This window comes from Sciurus carolinensis, chromosome 12, assembly GCF_902686445.1.
Source record: "Sciurus carolinensis chromosome 12, mSciCar1.2, whole genome shotgun sequence".
In the NCBI taxonomy this organism is placed as follows: domain Eukaryota; kingdom Metazoa; phylum Chordata; class Mammalia; order Rodentia; family Sciuridae; genus Sciurus; species Sciurus carolinensis.
The window spans coordinates 20,578,973-20,592,014 of NC_062224.1; the positions used below are offsets into that span (position 1 = coordinate 20,578,973).

The following is a 13,042-nucleotide window of genomic DNA, read 5'->3' on the forward strand; positions in this document are numbered from 1 at the left end:
TAGCAGAGGCACTCGTGTTGCTCCATAAATATGGCAAACAAATAAACACCCTGGGTTGCCTGGGATAGCCCAGAGTCTGCTGTTGTCGAGCTATGATTTTTAATACTGCACTTTTACTCTCAAAAGTTTTTTTTTTTTTCAAAAGTTTTCTTTATATGATAAAGTATATGATCACTCTTGTATTGAAGCAGACATAAGATGCTGATAGGAAGAGGGGGGAGAAAAAGAATTTTAGGTGAACCAAAGAGCAAATACGAAAGACATGGAAGTAAGAAATCACTGGGAATATCTGGGGAAATGCTGTGTAATTTTCTTCCTGTAGGCAAAAAAGAGGGCATCCCCCTTTACCCCCAATTTCTGTTGCTGATTGAATTAAAGCAGGAGTATGTTCTACAAGAACTGGCATGAACTTTTTATTTGTACTTAATTTATTTTTCTTCTAGGAAGATGGCTACTGGGTAGTACAGAACTTTTCCCATTTTTATATCTCATTTTCCATTTCCATTTCATCAGACAGCTTTGTTTCTGACAATGTATTATTTTTACATCACAGGAATAGAGAGAGAAATTATAAGTCAATTTATACATTTCATTATCTGCCTTCTAACCAGTTAACACTAAATTAGAACATTCAATGTGCTTGAACTTGGTCCTTGTGCTTTCCTAGAAACAAATGTTTGAAGAGAAAATAACCAAAATAAGACGAATATTATTTTTGCCTTTATAACTATTCAGGGGAAAAGAATGGAACATGCTGAAATAAAATCTTTACTAACTTGCATTGTTTTGAACAACAGGTTTACATTATTATATTTTGTATGATAAAGTACATTTCTGGTAGACTTATTTCCCTTAGGCATTTTTTTAACAGAAAGATTCTAAATTTAGAACAAAGAAACAATGACTAGCACTATGAATATGTATGGAAAAAGTAATACAGACATCAACTGAACAATTTCACCAGTAACTGAAAAGCCTATATCTTCTTCCTCACATGAGAACCCACAGCAGACTTAACTTTCATGCTTTGTTAATCCCCAAATAATTTTTTGTGTTAGCCCTTTCAGGGTGTTCAAAGCGCTGCAGCCACACAACCACAGATTCTACAAGAGTTCTGTGCATCAGGTGCACACAATATGAACAGATGGGAAGCAGCAATGCTATGCTTCATTTGAGGAGAGAGGGGTGCAGGAATTAGGCAGGGGAGGCAGCTCCCTTCTCCTCCCTCTTTTCATTCCTGTTTCTGTTTCTGGAGATGCTTCTGAAAATTACCACTTCCAGATAGGCACTGAAGTCCATATTGCAATGAGCCCTTTAGTGGCTCTTTCCTTTCCCAACCCAGTTTAGCTTCAAGGCCTCCCATAGCATGAATGGAGATCCTATTCTACCGATTTCTCATAGGGAGATGGTATGAGGTGTATCAGTCTTCAGAGAGGGCTTTTAATTTTCAAATAAGCCAAAATGTCAACAAACATGATATCTGCCATAATTATCTAAGTATTCTGATTTTTCTCACGTCACATGACAATAGTAAATGCATTTGAAGATGTGATTTGATGAAATAAACAGCAATCTTTTCCTCCCCAGCTTAGGCCATCATGTTCCCAACTGTGACTGTCATGCTAGTATTCTAACTGGTCTAATTAGTCACCTCTAACCTCTAGTGTCTTTCCATTTCATTCCATTTCTGGGATGCTCCCTGTATGATCCTTCTAATATGCAACTTGATCCTGCCTCTGTTGAAAACTTCTTGATAGCATCCAGTATGATGGCATCAAGTTTCAGTTAACTAAAGCTTGGCATGCAAGCTGTGCACAGTCACCTTTAGCCTTACACGCTCCTCTTCATACCTGATGCCTTTGCAGAACTAACTTCCAGGGAACATGAATTCCCTGATTCCTTGACTTAGTTATGCTCATCTGTGTATTATCCCACCAGTGACTGGATACTTTTATGGGCCTGAATGTTCTTGGAGGTCTCATTTATCTTTCTATCATCACTGCTTAGCAGACTGCCTGGTATGTCTGCAGAATAAACCAATAACAACAAACACAAAAAGGTAGCTGAATTCGTTCCTATTTGGGCAGACCTTAAATCAAAACCACTAGTCCAGTGCTGATGGGTTTTAATGGTGCTAAATGATTACCTATATGTTTGAGACCATATTTGGCTAATCACCTATTTCTCTAGATAGGCAAGATAAGGCAATATGTGCATAAGGGTACCAAAACCAAGGATCTATGTGGAATTCTTTCTAAAGTGAGTTGGGTGAAATAAATTCAATTTCTGACAGATGGACACACAAATCATGACAAATAACTTTCATATAAATATGTTTTATTGCAGAGAAGTTATAATTATTTACATGCTGCCACACATCACGACATAAATTTACCAAATATCTCATGGTGGGATGCTGTAGGTTTCAGATAATAGTTTCAGAAGAATCACAGGTTAAGTGAAGAGACTTACAGCTTTGTTGACTCTACAACTCTCAGTTGCTAAATGCTAGAAGTCAAAGGCAGTGTTTTTTCAGTCCTACCTGTCATCACTTGCATGCAGAAACCTAGGAAGCAAATACAAGAGAACTGTCGAGTGTCAAATCCATATTGCCACCAAAGTTTACAATGGGTTGAGTTATAATTCATGTCGTAAAGCATTTAATTCTTGCATAAAATATACAGTTCTATTAAGATTGATATAAATCTACTTATTTATAAACCCTGGCATAAAAACAAGGACAGGATGCAGCCTGCACATGCATTGAGAAGGACAACCTAACAAATGTTTGTGAGACTCTAACAGTGTTTATTCACTTTATTGTTATCAGTCTGGGAAAATAACCTCCAGAATTGTAAATTTTAACTTCTCCTGGTGATTAATAATGGCAATGAAACTCTAGGAAAGACCCTAGGCATTTTCACTGTTATATGCTGGTAGAGAATAATCTATAGATTGTAGAATGTCACTAAGGTAAAATCTGGCAAGTTTTCTTTAAGCCACATCTGTGGCAGGATCATCCTGAAGTGCAATAAAAGTCATTGACGCTTGACTGCTTAATTCTTAAAAGTGAATCAAATGCTAAGAAATCTCAGACATAAGTGAAACAAGCATGTGGGTCTAGAAACTTGAAACCAAGTTCACAAATATACCTTAAAGTAGTATTCTAAGAAACTCAAGAAGATAGGAAGATAGACATTGACTAAAAAAGGAAGGGACGAAAGAAAGAAATGAAGGCAACACTTTAAAATAGAATTTCTATAGCTCTTCATACCTACCCCACCAACCTGAGTATTGCACAAAGCAAGCAAATGGGTGAGGAAGATTCACGCACAGCTTTGCAAAAGGGCACGTGCTCGCATACTCCTGAATAAAATCACTGAGAAAATATTGATGATGGACATAGAGAATTCTGTTTTCACTTCCACTGAGGATCAAATTCTCTAAGAACAGCCTTGAATCCACCTTCTGACTCCTTTCCCTCATCTTTTATCCTCCTAGCATGTTCCCCTTGCTGCTTATGAAATGAAAAGCAGTTATTTAGGTTGGAAATATCCTGGCCAAATATGCAGTTGGTACTTCAGGGTTTAGAGTGAGAGAAAGCAAAGTCTGGGCTCTATTTTTAAGTTATTCGCCTTTAAATAAATGAGACTGAGCTTTGGAATCTCACTGCATGGTCATCAGTAGAATTAAGTCAGCAGCTTAGGATTTTCATGCCAAGAGATCAGTGTGGAATGCTGTAAGTTTTGTAAGATATACTTTGCAGGCTGTTTTGCCTTGCAAATAATATTAGACTTTACATTTTGAGTAAGGTGGCTTGCAAGGGCAATTTGCAGGACTTGAAGGATTCTCATGTGTGGGAGAATGAAGAACCCATACCACCTTATAGTCTTTGAATTAATCAGGTTATAAAACCTCTTTGGGATTTGAGCCCAGCAAATTCTATCCCTAGTTGAAACGATGAATAAAATTTTATGAGAATAAATAGTTTAAGGTAATTTAAAATATATTTTCAGTATGCATAATAAAATATATCCATATAATGATATTGATGCTATCATTAATTTTTCTCTTTAAAAAAATAATCCCTTGAAAGTGCTATTAGGAGTTGTCTTTCTGTCCTCACTTTGAAAGGCAAATTTCCTGGATCTATCTGTATTAATGCTATAATTCTCATCATTCCTAGAGTCTTCCCTTTCCAATGATAAAAATAATGCACAGTGTATTTTTCTCACTCTTAGCTTCTTCCTTAGGAAATGCTGCTAAGTATGAAATACTGAGAGTAAAAGGGACAGTTAATTGGAATGATCTCTGATTTTGAACAAACAATGGATAAGTTGTCCTTAACTTATGGAGACATGACTAAGTAGGACCACTTGATCTCCAGTAATAATAAAGCTTCTGAGTCCTAACAAGAAGTGCAAAATAAGTAACTCAACTTGTATAAAAAACCCTGATTAAGACTGTATAACAAATCATGAAGTGAAATAATAAAGTCAAATCCAAATTCACAATATACAAACCACAGCCCAAACTAAAAGTTTTTATCATAACTGTTATGGCTTCTTAAGCCAGAGAAAGCTTACTGTATTCAAGAATCAACTAAAGTTGATAGCAGGTATTCTGTAAGTTGCAAGAACAATTGAGTAGCTGCAGATTGCATAAATATGTTGTGTCACATAATATCAAAGTTATTTGCAAAAATTATACAATCTGGAATGCTTGAATATGAGACACAACAATGTACTGAAACATACATTTATAAGAAAATGAGAGCAATCATTAATATAAAAGATATTTTTGGGATGCATTAAGTTAGCAGTGCTATCAAGGTTAAATAGGTAAAGTAAGGTCTTTTCACTCAGCTACTTAGAATTTGTCATATATATCTATCTATAACTTTTTCTTTGCCAAAATCATACATCTTCTGTCTACTGGCTCATCTTGCTTAGGCTCTTCAAAGTCCCACGGGTAAAGATAGATCAGGGCAGACGTGCAGGGCATTCCCTTAGATGCGATGAATGTGAAGATTTTCCTAGTTTACTGGGGAATGACTTTTCTTGGCTGAAGTCTGACTTCTGCACTGTGATGTGTTGCACCTAGTCATCTCTAGTCCATGCCTTTCACCTGCCCTTACTATCTATCATATTTCCCTCGACTGACAAAATACTCTGTGGGAATTCTTGATTCTTAGATCTTCTGTCTTATATCACATTTGGAGTTTCTTCTTTCTTATCTTCCTGGGGATGCTACACTTTTAAGAGTCCCAGATCTGTTATTTCCGAGGCCCTGCTATCTTATTTGCACTTAAAGCTGAAGAGGACGGTAAAGTTACACTTCTTTCAGCATTTAGGTGACTGGGGGCCTCAAACTCCCAAGGACACACCTCAGCTCGTGATGTTAAGGGCTGTTGGGAGTTTTTACTTGGGTTACAGGAACCAGGCGCATTTTCCACTGAGAAAGATGTCTTTTCCTGGTCTCGCATTTGGTTGATATTTTCATTCTCTATTTTTGATGCTGTGACTTTTGGGGGCAGTTCCTCATATTGCCCAGCACGCACAGTGGCTGCCCGGTGCTGACCTCCATTCTCATCTTTGGCTCTCCCTGGGAGAACTGGAGTCTTGGAAATCAAATGTTTTTCATCTTCAAAAAAAGACTGATCCTGGCTCTCCCAAGGGCACACTTCAGCCTTATCTATGCTCTTCTGACTGGACTGTTGACATCCTTCAGCCACCTTAGGCTTGTGGAGAGATTTCTCCTTTAAGGAAAACATTGGATTTTTTTCCATTTCAGAAGCCGCAATAGATACGTGTTTTTGAGCTTTTGTTTCTGAAGGCACAGGACCAGAGGTCAGGTCATAAACCTCCCATGGGCACACTTCCCCAATGTCAAAGTTGTCCTTCATCTGGGTGGTGCCTGGGCTCAGGTCGGAACTGGCAGTAGGGGGATTGACCCTTTGTTGTTTCATAATCCCAGATTTCTGAGGCTTTCTTTGTTCCTCCAAGTGACTGGAGTTTTGGGGGACAAGATCTTTAGTCTCTGTGTTATCTGAATTTGAACACTTTCTGTTTGTCTCTTTATCTTTTGGCAGAGTTTTCTGGGATTTAGCACGTTCTTCTACACCTGATGTTTGGGTTTTCCCAGTGAGTCCCAGAGTCTTCTCCTTGGCACTTGCTATGACACTAAGGGACTTTTGTAACATAGATGTTCGTGGGTGCCCAGGCTTCTTCTCTGAGCTGAGGTTGTGAGCACTTGCTGACTTACACACCAAAGGCACTGACTCTGTAGACTCCGCCTCACTGTCTTCTTTAAGTTTTTGTGTTAGTTTTTTACTTGAAAGAGATTCCAGTGTGGAATTTTCTGTAGCCTCCTCTTCTTGGTTTTCCGTTGGTAGGCTATTGGACTCTTCTGGTTGGTCTCTGACATGGTCATAAGTGCTGTGGGATTTCTTGAGTGAGAAGACTCTGTTTTTCAGGGACTCCTCCTTGGGTCTCCCTGTATTACCTGAAGGCTCTGGTGGGTTCTTCCTGACAAGGGCTGTACTTTTGGCCATGCTATGGTCTGCCGTGTCCTTGTCCTCTTTGGAACACTGTCTGCTGACAGTCTCTGGAATCTCAGTGATGCGCCTCATGATGGAACGGCCTAAGCCCTTCTTCGAGCACCGCTTTTTCTGGAGGTGGGGATTATTTGTAATCATCTTCTTCCTTTTATATATTTCTAACTGGGCATAGAGTTTCTTCAGCTCATCCTGCCAGAAGAAGAGCAAATTCAAAAAAGGTATTCAGTGGAGTGTTTTCACCAGATAATTTCACTGAATGGTACTGGAATTCAATAAGTTTAAGTTCTTTAGGGACACTGCTCTACAACTTTTGTTAACATCTGCACTTACCAATTTTCTCCTCATTCCTACTTTCTAATTAGTTTGTGTTTAGTTTTACATAAAATTTGAACTTGAAGACGTGAACTCATGCATTCTACTCTTGCATCACAGAGGAAGGAGTTTGAACTTTCAATTTGTGTGAACCAAGCTGAACCAGGACCATAAGAAAATGCAATATACTATCTACCAATGAGCCATATTCCAGAATAGTGTTGGAAACATCATATAATCATTTGATAAAGTTCCTGATGCTAGATTAGCTTTAGGGGTCAACAGTCCATAGACTGCTAAAAGGTCTCTTGTTTCTTCAGATGCTGATATGTTAACACACATTACATTAAATAATCCAGTTCAGTTTCTCTGATCACAGGTATACTCTACCTTTCCATTACCAAGTTGTTATAAACTCATACTTTAGAGCATGTATAATCAGTTCATCATTATGACTACCTATAAGTCTGTCAAAAGTATAAAATTTGCCCAGGCTACTGTAAGAGTTGAAATAGCATGTGCATTCCAATTGCACATTTTATCACTTAATTAACTCTGCATTTGATGTCTTCAGTTCACAAACATACTAATACTGTATATACCAACATGAGTACATGCACACATGTGCGTGCATATACCAGCCCATACACATTTGCCTGTATCAGTGGGACTAATTGGACCTAATCTGAAACAGGAAAGAAGATATACCAGCATTACCCGAATGTCCTCTGGATCCAAGCTGTGCTCACTCCAGGCTGAATTGATACTGCTGTTCAGGTAGGATCCAGATCGACCCATATCTAGCTCATCTTCATATGCTTCTGTGGCAATATCGTCACGTGGATTATTGCTTGAATGTGAAAACTGCAATAGATATTCAATATGAGCTGTAGGCATTAACCCACCATAGATACAGCACAATAATTTTTTAAATGTGCTAATATGAACATCATTTCTTCAGTTTGATAAATTCATTCTCTAAACAGTTTCCAATGATTTGCTGCTATATTTTTGTTTTGCTTTCCATGTTAGAGGCTGGAGCTCTCAGTGAGGTGATATTAGCACTTGGCTACCTCTCTGACTCCAAGTTCAACCCTTGTTCATTTCCTAGGTTCCCAGTATCAACTTACATTACTCTGCTTCCATGAAATATCTGCCTTTTTGAAAATGAAAATAAGCAGAAGCAGCCAAAGAAATGTTGCCTAAGAGGAGCAGTGTAGACCCACCAGCAGGTGGATGGGAGGGTTTTTTTTGGTTGGTTGGTTTGTTGGGATTTTTTTTTTTTTTTTTTTTTTTTGAGCAATGGGGCCTCCTATGTTTGTCAGTTTGCTTAACTTAGGTGAGGATGTATTTCAACTACAGGCATAAGTCATACTAGTGACAGAGATGTGATTTTCAGTATACTACACATAGGTTCAAAAATTACTTTCAAAATAGGATATCTAATTCCAGTTTCAATTCTGTCATTGATGAGATCTTGAACAACACAGGAGATCACTCTGGAACACAGTATCCTCTTAGCCTAGAGTTCTGGGGTGAATGGTATCTAAGTTTAAGTGAAAATATTCACTGAAATTAACACATTTTTCCTCAAGTTCACCATTATTCTCAAGTTCCTCCTTCTTTGTATTTTAATTATTTTCATATGTTTTTTTTTGATTTCATATACTTGTCTCTAAGTGCAAAAGTCAGGAAGAATGGGTTGGGCAAAAAATGGAGAGCAGAAAGGAGAATCAAAAAAATGTAGTCACACTAAACAATATGTAAAATAAGGAATAGTTATGTGAAAATTGTTTGCTGAAAATAAAATAGTAGCTCAGAGAACATGGATTCTCTTCTCTCCACTTATCACTGGTTCAAATATTTCTTTCAAAAAACTAACACTGGTGATAGAGAGATACCGTAATGTCAATTGGCATAGTAAAAATGTATCTGAAATACATGTGAAATAGCAATTCTCTGCTTAAGTAATAATGCATGTTTTGTAACTGGAACTGACTCAGAAAAGGAACATTTTCTACCCTCTTCTGCTACCTTTGTGAGACTCACAGGCACCATGAACTTTGGGCTATAAATGATAAATATGATAGAATCCAAATTCTCACAGATACTAACTGAACTACCTGGAGATTGTTTATAAGAGTGGATCTGTTTTCCTTGAGCAAAACCTTGGGGATAGTCATGAGTTCGAGACAGAGTCAAGGATTACGGAGGTTAGGGATATAGATCAGTGGTAGAATATATGCTTAGTATGTGCTAGGACCCAGCACCTCCAACCACCCCTAAAAGGTCATTTGTTAAATATATGCATTTCCTCTTTGTTATTTTTTCCTTAGGACTTTGTCCAAATACTATTTTAAATATTTATCTTATTTGTTAATTTTGTCTGTCCCCTGAACCCTGCCTCCTGAATATAAGTTCCAGGGGAGCACAGACTTATCTATTCATTACTCTTATTTTAAGGATATAGAATAGTACCTACCAAAACCCCCCAATATTTTAAATTTATCTTTTTATTGAGATATAATCCACATATTAAAATTTACAATTTTAAAGTATATAATTTAGTGTTTGTGAGTGTGTTCACAAGGTTGTATAACCATCATCAATCACTATTAATCCCATAATATTTTTATCACCCCCAAAAGAAGCCTTGATCTCAGTAAGTTATCATTTCTATTCCTCCTTCTCCCTGTTGTGGCAACCACTGGTCTACTTTCTGTCTCTACAGATTTGCCTATTCTGGACATTTAACATAAATGGAATCATATGATATGTGACTTTCTGAGTCTGGTTTATTAATCTGTCATCATGTTCTTAAGGTTTGTCCAGGTTGTAGCATGTGTCCAACTTTCATTCCTTTTTATTGACAAATAATATTTTATTGTACAGATAATACCATATTTTACTTAGGCATTTATTTTACTTTGGAAATTTGGATCATTTCTTTTTTTAGATTATGAATAATGCTTCTATAAACATTCATATTCAAGGTTCTTGTATGAACATGTTTTCAATTCTCTTTGAAGTTCAATAACTATTTATTGAATGAATAGTCTGAGTATCCATCCGTCTATTATGTATAATGGTATTATGTAAAATATTGAAATAAGAATATAACAATAACATTAAGATAAATGATAGTAACAGACTAATATATGAAACTGTGGCTAGTTAATTTAAGTAAAGTAGGGAATAAAATAGGTATTTTGTTCTGTTTACAACTGGCCTTTGCAATCTGGCTGAAACTTAACATTTTAGTTAATTGGGAGAATTGAGATAAAGTCTAGAATGAAAGACAAATCACAACTCTGATTTTACCTTTGCTAATATTATATTGTACAGTACTGATAAAATATATACTCTTCTATTATTGTGTTTCTATGTGCATAAAAGGGAAAAATAATAGTATTTCTCTAATTTTTATAATATGTTATCTCATAAAACTCCAATATTTTATTTTATTCTAAGTAGCTTTACTGCTATTATGTTATAGATGTGGAAACGGAAACAAAGAGATCAAAATCTAGGCTAACATTATTAATACACAGCTAATTTATGGTATAGCATAAGTTCAGAATTCCTATCTTCTGAGTCCTGGCCCATTTTCCCCCCACTTTATTATGCTGCCTCAATAAGATTTTGTCAGTCTATCATTATCGAGATTCTTCTACATATAATTTTATAATTATTTCCATTTATACAAAATTCTCTGAATGTTTTAAACACAATGCCTCTTTGAATATGAATCTGAAGAGGATTCTTAGAATAGGTCTTTGAAAAAATGATCTTGATGTTATAACTACAATGAAAGCCATCTAACAATAATAATTAAAACATAAGTAGGAATCAAAATATTTGGGAAAAGATGATAAATTTTGATATAAATTAAGGCATTTAAAATTATTTAAGATGTTTTATGAATCTAAAATGAAAACATACCCAGTTTCTAGAGGAAAGAATTTTAAAAACTTTTTTTACAGTATCAAGCAAATTTCCACGCTTCCCTTTGTCTATGTTGTGAGATATTTTTAAAAGTAGCAACAACTCCATGCGCTTTTAAAATAATTGTCTTGCAAGAAAACTTAAGTGTTAGAAGAATACCTTTGGAATCAAAAGCAACCCAATGGTGACTGTCACAGTCAAATGAGTATGTGCAAAATACAGCATCAACATCCAATCAGACTGAAGTCTTGAGGCAAGAACAAATCTGAAATGAGAATTATTCTAGTTAGCAATCCAAAATTAAGAATTCTACTAACACCACCAGTATATTTGCAAAATCTTTTGCTCAGTTTATTTTAAAAAGAAAAATTTTGTTTGCTGTTTCTGTAGCATTATCTTTTCATCACAGGCAGAACAAGGGTTTGAGTAACCTTTACTGAATTCATAAGATATAAACACTAATTATTATTTGAGATAATCAGTACTAAGAGAATATATACATACATATGTGCTGCACATTTACCAAGATTATTATTGTAGATGTAAGTTGATTCTGGGAAACTAAAACAATAAATAGACAAGAATTGAAAAGAAGAGTAGGTTACAAACTAGTGGTTTCAGCAAATTTGGGTTATAAAGCACATTCCGAATAAGTCCAAATTCTAATATTCTATAGTTAAAAACATTAATTAGAATTAAGATAAAAAAAGAGTGGATAGTTATCTGTCTTTGTGAATGATCCCAAAGGCTTAAACAATGCAGTGAATAAATTAACATGCTAATGGTAAGATAAATCTTTTAAAGTAAAATTTTTAGTTGTTCTAAATTGTCATATTGTCCTAAATAATTAAAAGTGTAATAGTTATTTATCATCTGACTGTGGAATTTGTAAAGCTATGTTCTGAGTCAGGGAGGAGGAATTCAGTACCAAGGTCTACTCTAGTAATTTTGGATTATTTTTGTAAATTAACAGGTTCACCAAAGTTTGTGTTTTAATGACTCATCCTTATGCAGAAACCAGGCATTGCTTTATAAGACTTTTTTTTTTGTGATTACATCCAAATGTTATCCTATCTACTATTTATCCATAAAATCTAAACATGAGATTTTACTACTTTGGATTTAGAGAATTTTGTTTCAATGGTATACATCATCAAATTTGAAAAGTGAAGATCCTATGAAAATGCTCATGATATCATAATCACAAAACAAATAATATGCTTGGCAAAAAAGGGAAACTAACTTTTATATCCGCATTATAGCACACTCATGACAATTTTGTTAATTAAATTAGTATTATTAATATTTAAAACAAATTATTCTTAAGGGGATTTATGCCTCATTTTCTCTTTCTCCTCATGTTTTAGAACAGCATACTAAAATGGAAGTACAAAAATGATCCAAAATTGGGAGTTATTTTCCCAGGCTTCTGGAGATATAAACAAAATAAATCTGTAACATACACAAGTGTAAAACTCTTATGCTATCTCACATATCATTAGAAAGTTTTTTCTGTATTATCATCTTTTCTAACTCCTGTTTGAGACCAGTGGCCTTAAATTACACATGCTTTCAATATGACATCATTCTCTTTGTTCAGGGATGATATACTTTGTCTTGGTTCTTTTTAGTTATACATGACATACTTTTGATACAGTTTGTTTTCCTGGGTCATGTGAGAATTTTTTTAAGCATTAAAATAGGGTCATCATACTTAGCAACAAGTTATAGTCTCTGAAGCATGTAAGAATATAAGATATATATGTAACATAGCTAGCAAGATATATCTAGAAAGAATGATGGTTAAATTGTATACATTTTAGGTTAAAATAGTGAATCTTCAAATAATAATTGAAATATACTGATAATAATTACCTTCAAATTAATCGGTTTTAAATTACTGCAGTTACAACTAGAAATACCTTGAGAAAAATCGGGTTTTGCAGTAGTTAAAAATAAGTAAAGGAGTAGAACATACTGGGAAAAAGGTCTTCCGCACTTTTACACTTAGTTCTTTGCTATTAGTCTCTTTTGTGTTATCTGACAATTTGGAAAGAATGCAAGTAAATCTATGATAATATGTAGTCATTTTAATTTATTTGTATATGCATGTATATATACAGATACATATATACACATGTAATTTTATATTTTACACAGACAAGAAAGAAGACATGTTATATTAATAAAGAATATCTTTTCTGATGTTGGAAGTCTTAATATTAT

General features: G+C 35.0%; 1 protein-coding gene across 1 annotated transcript in view; it reads right to left on the bottom strand.

Moving 5' to 3' along the window:
• Window positions 1-454: 454 nt before the first annotated feature.
• Gpr158 (G protein-coupled receptor 158) overlaps window positions 455-13,042 on the bottom strand; it is a 465,699-nt gene continuing 453,111 nt past the window's right edge. Inside the window, exons 9-11 of the mRNA XM_047521161.1 lie at window positions 10,976-11,081; window positions 7,589-7,735; window positions 455-6,748 (exon numbers count right to left, since the gene is read on the bottom strand). Of these exons, the coding sequence (XP_047377117.1) occupies window positions 5,276-6,748; window positions 7,589-7,735; window positions 10,976-11,081 (1,726 nt within the window). The 3' untranslated portion in view covers window positions 455-5,275. The remainder of the gene's footprint in view (window positions 6,749-7,588; window positions 7,736-10,975; window positions 11,082-13,042) is intronic.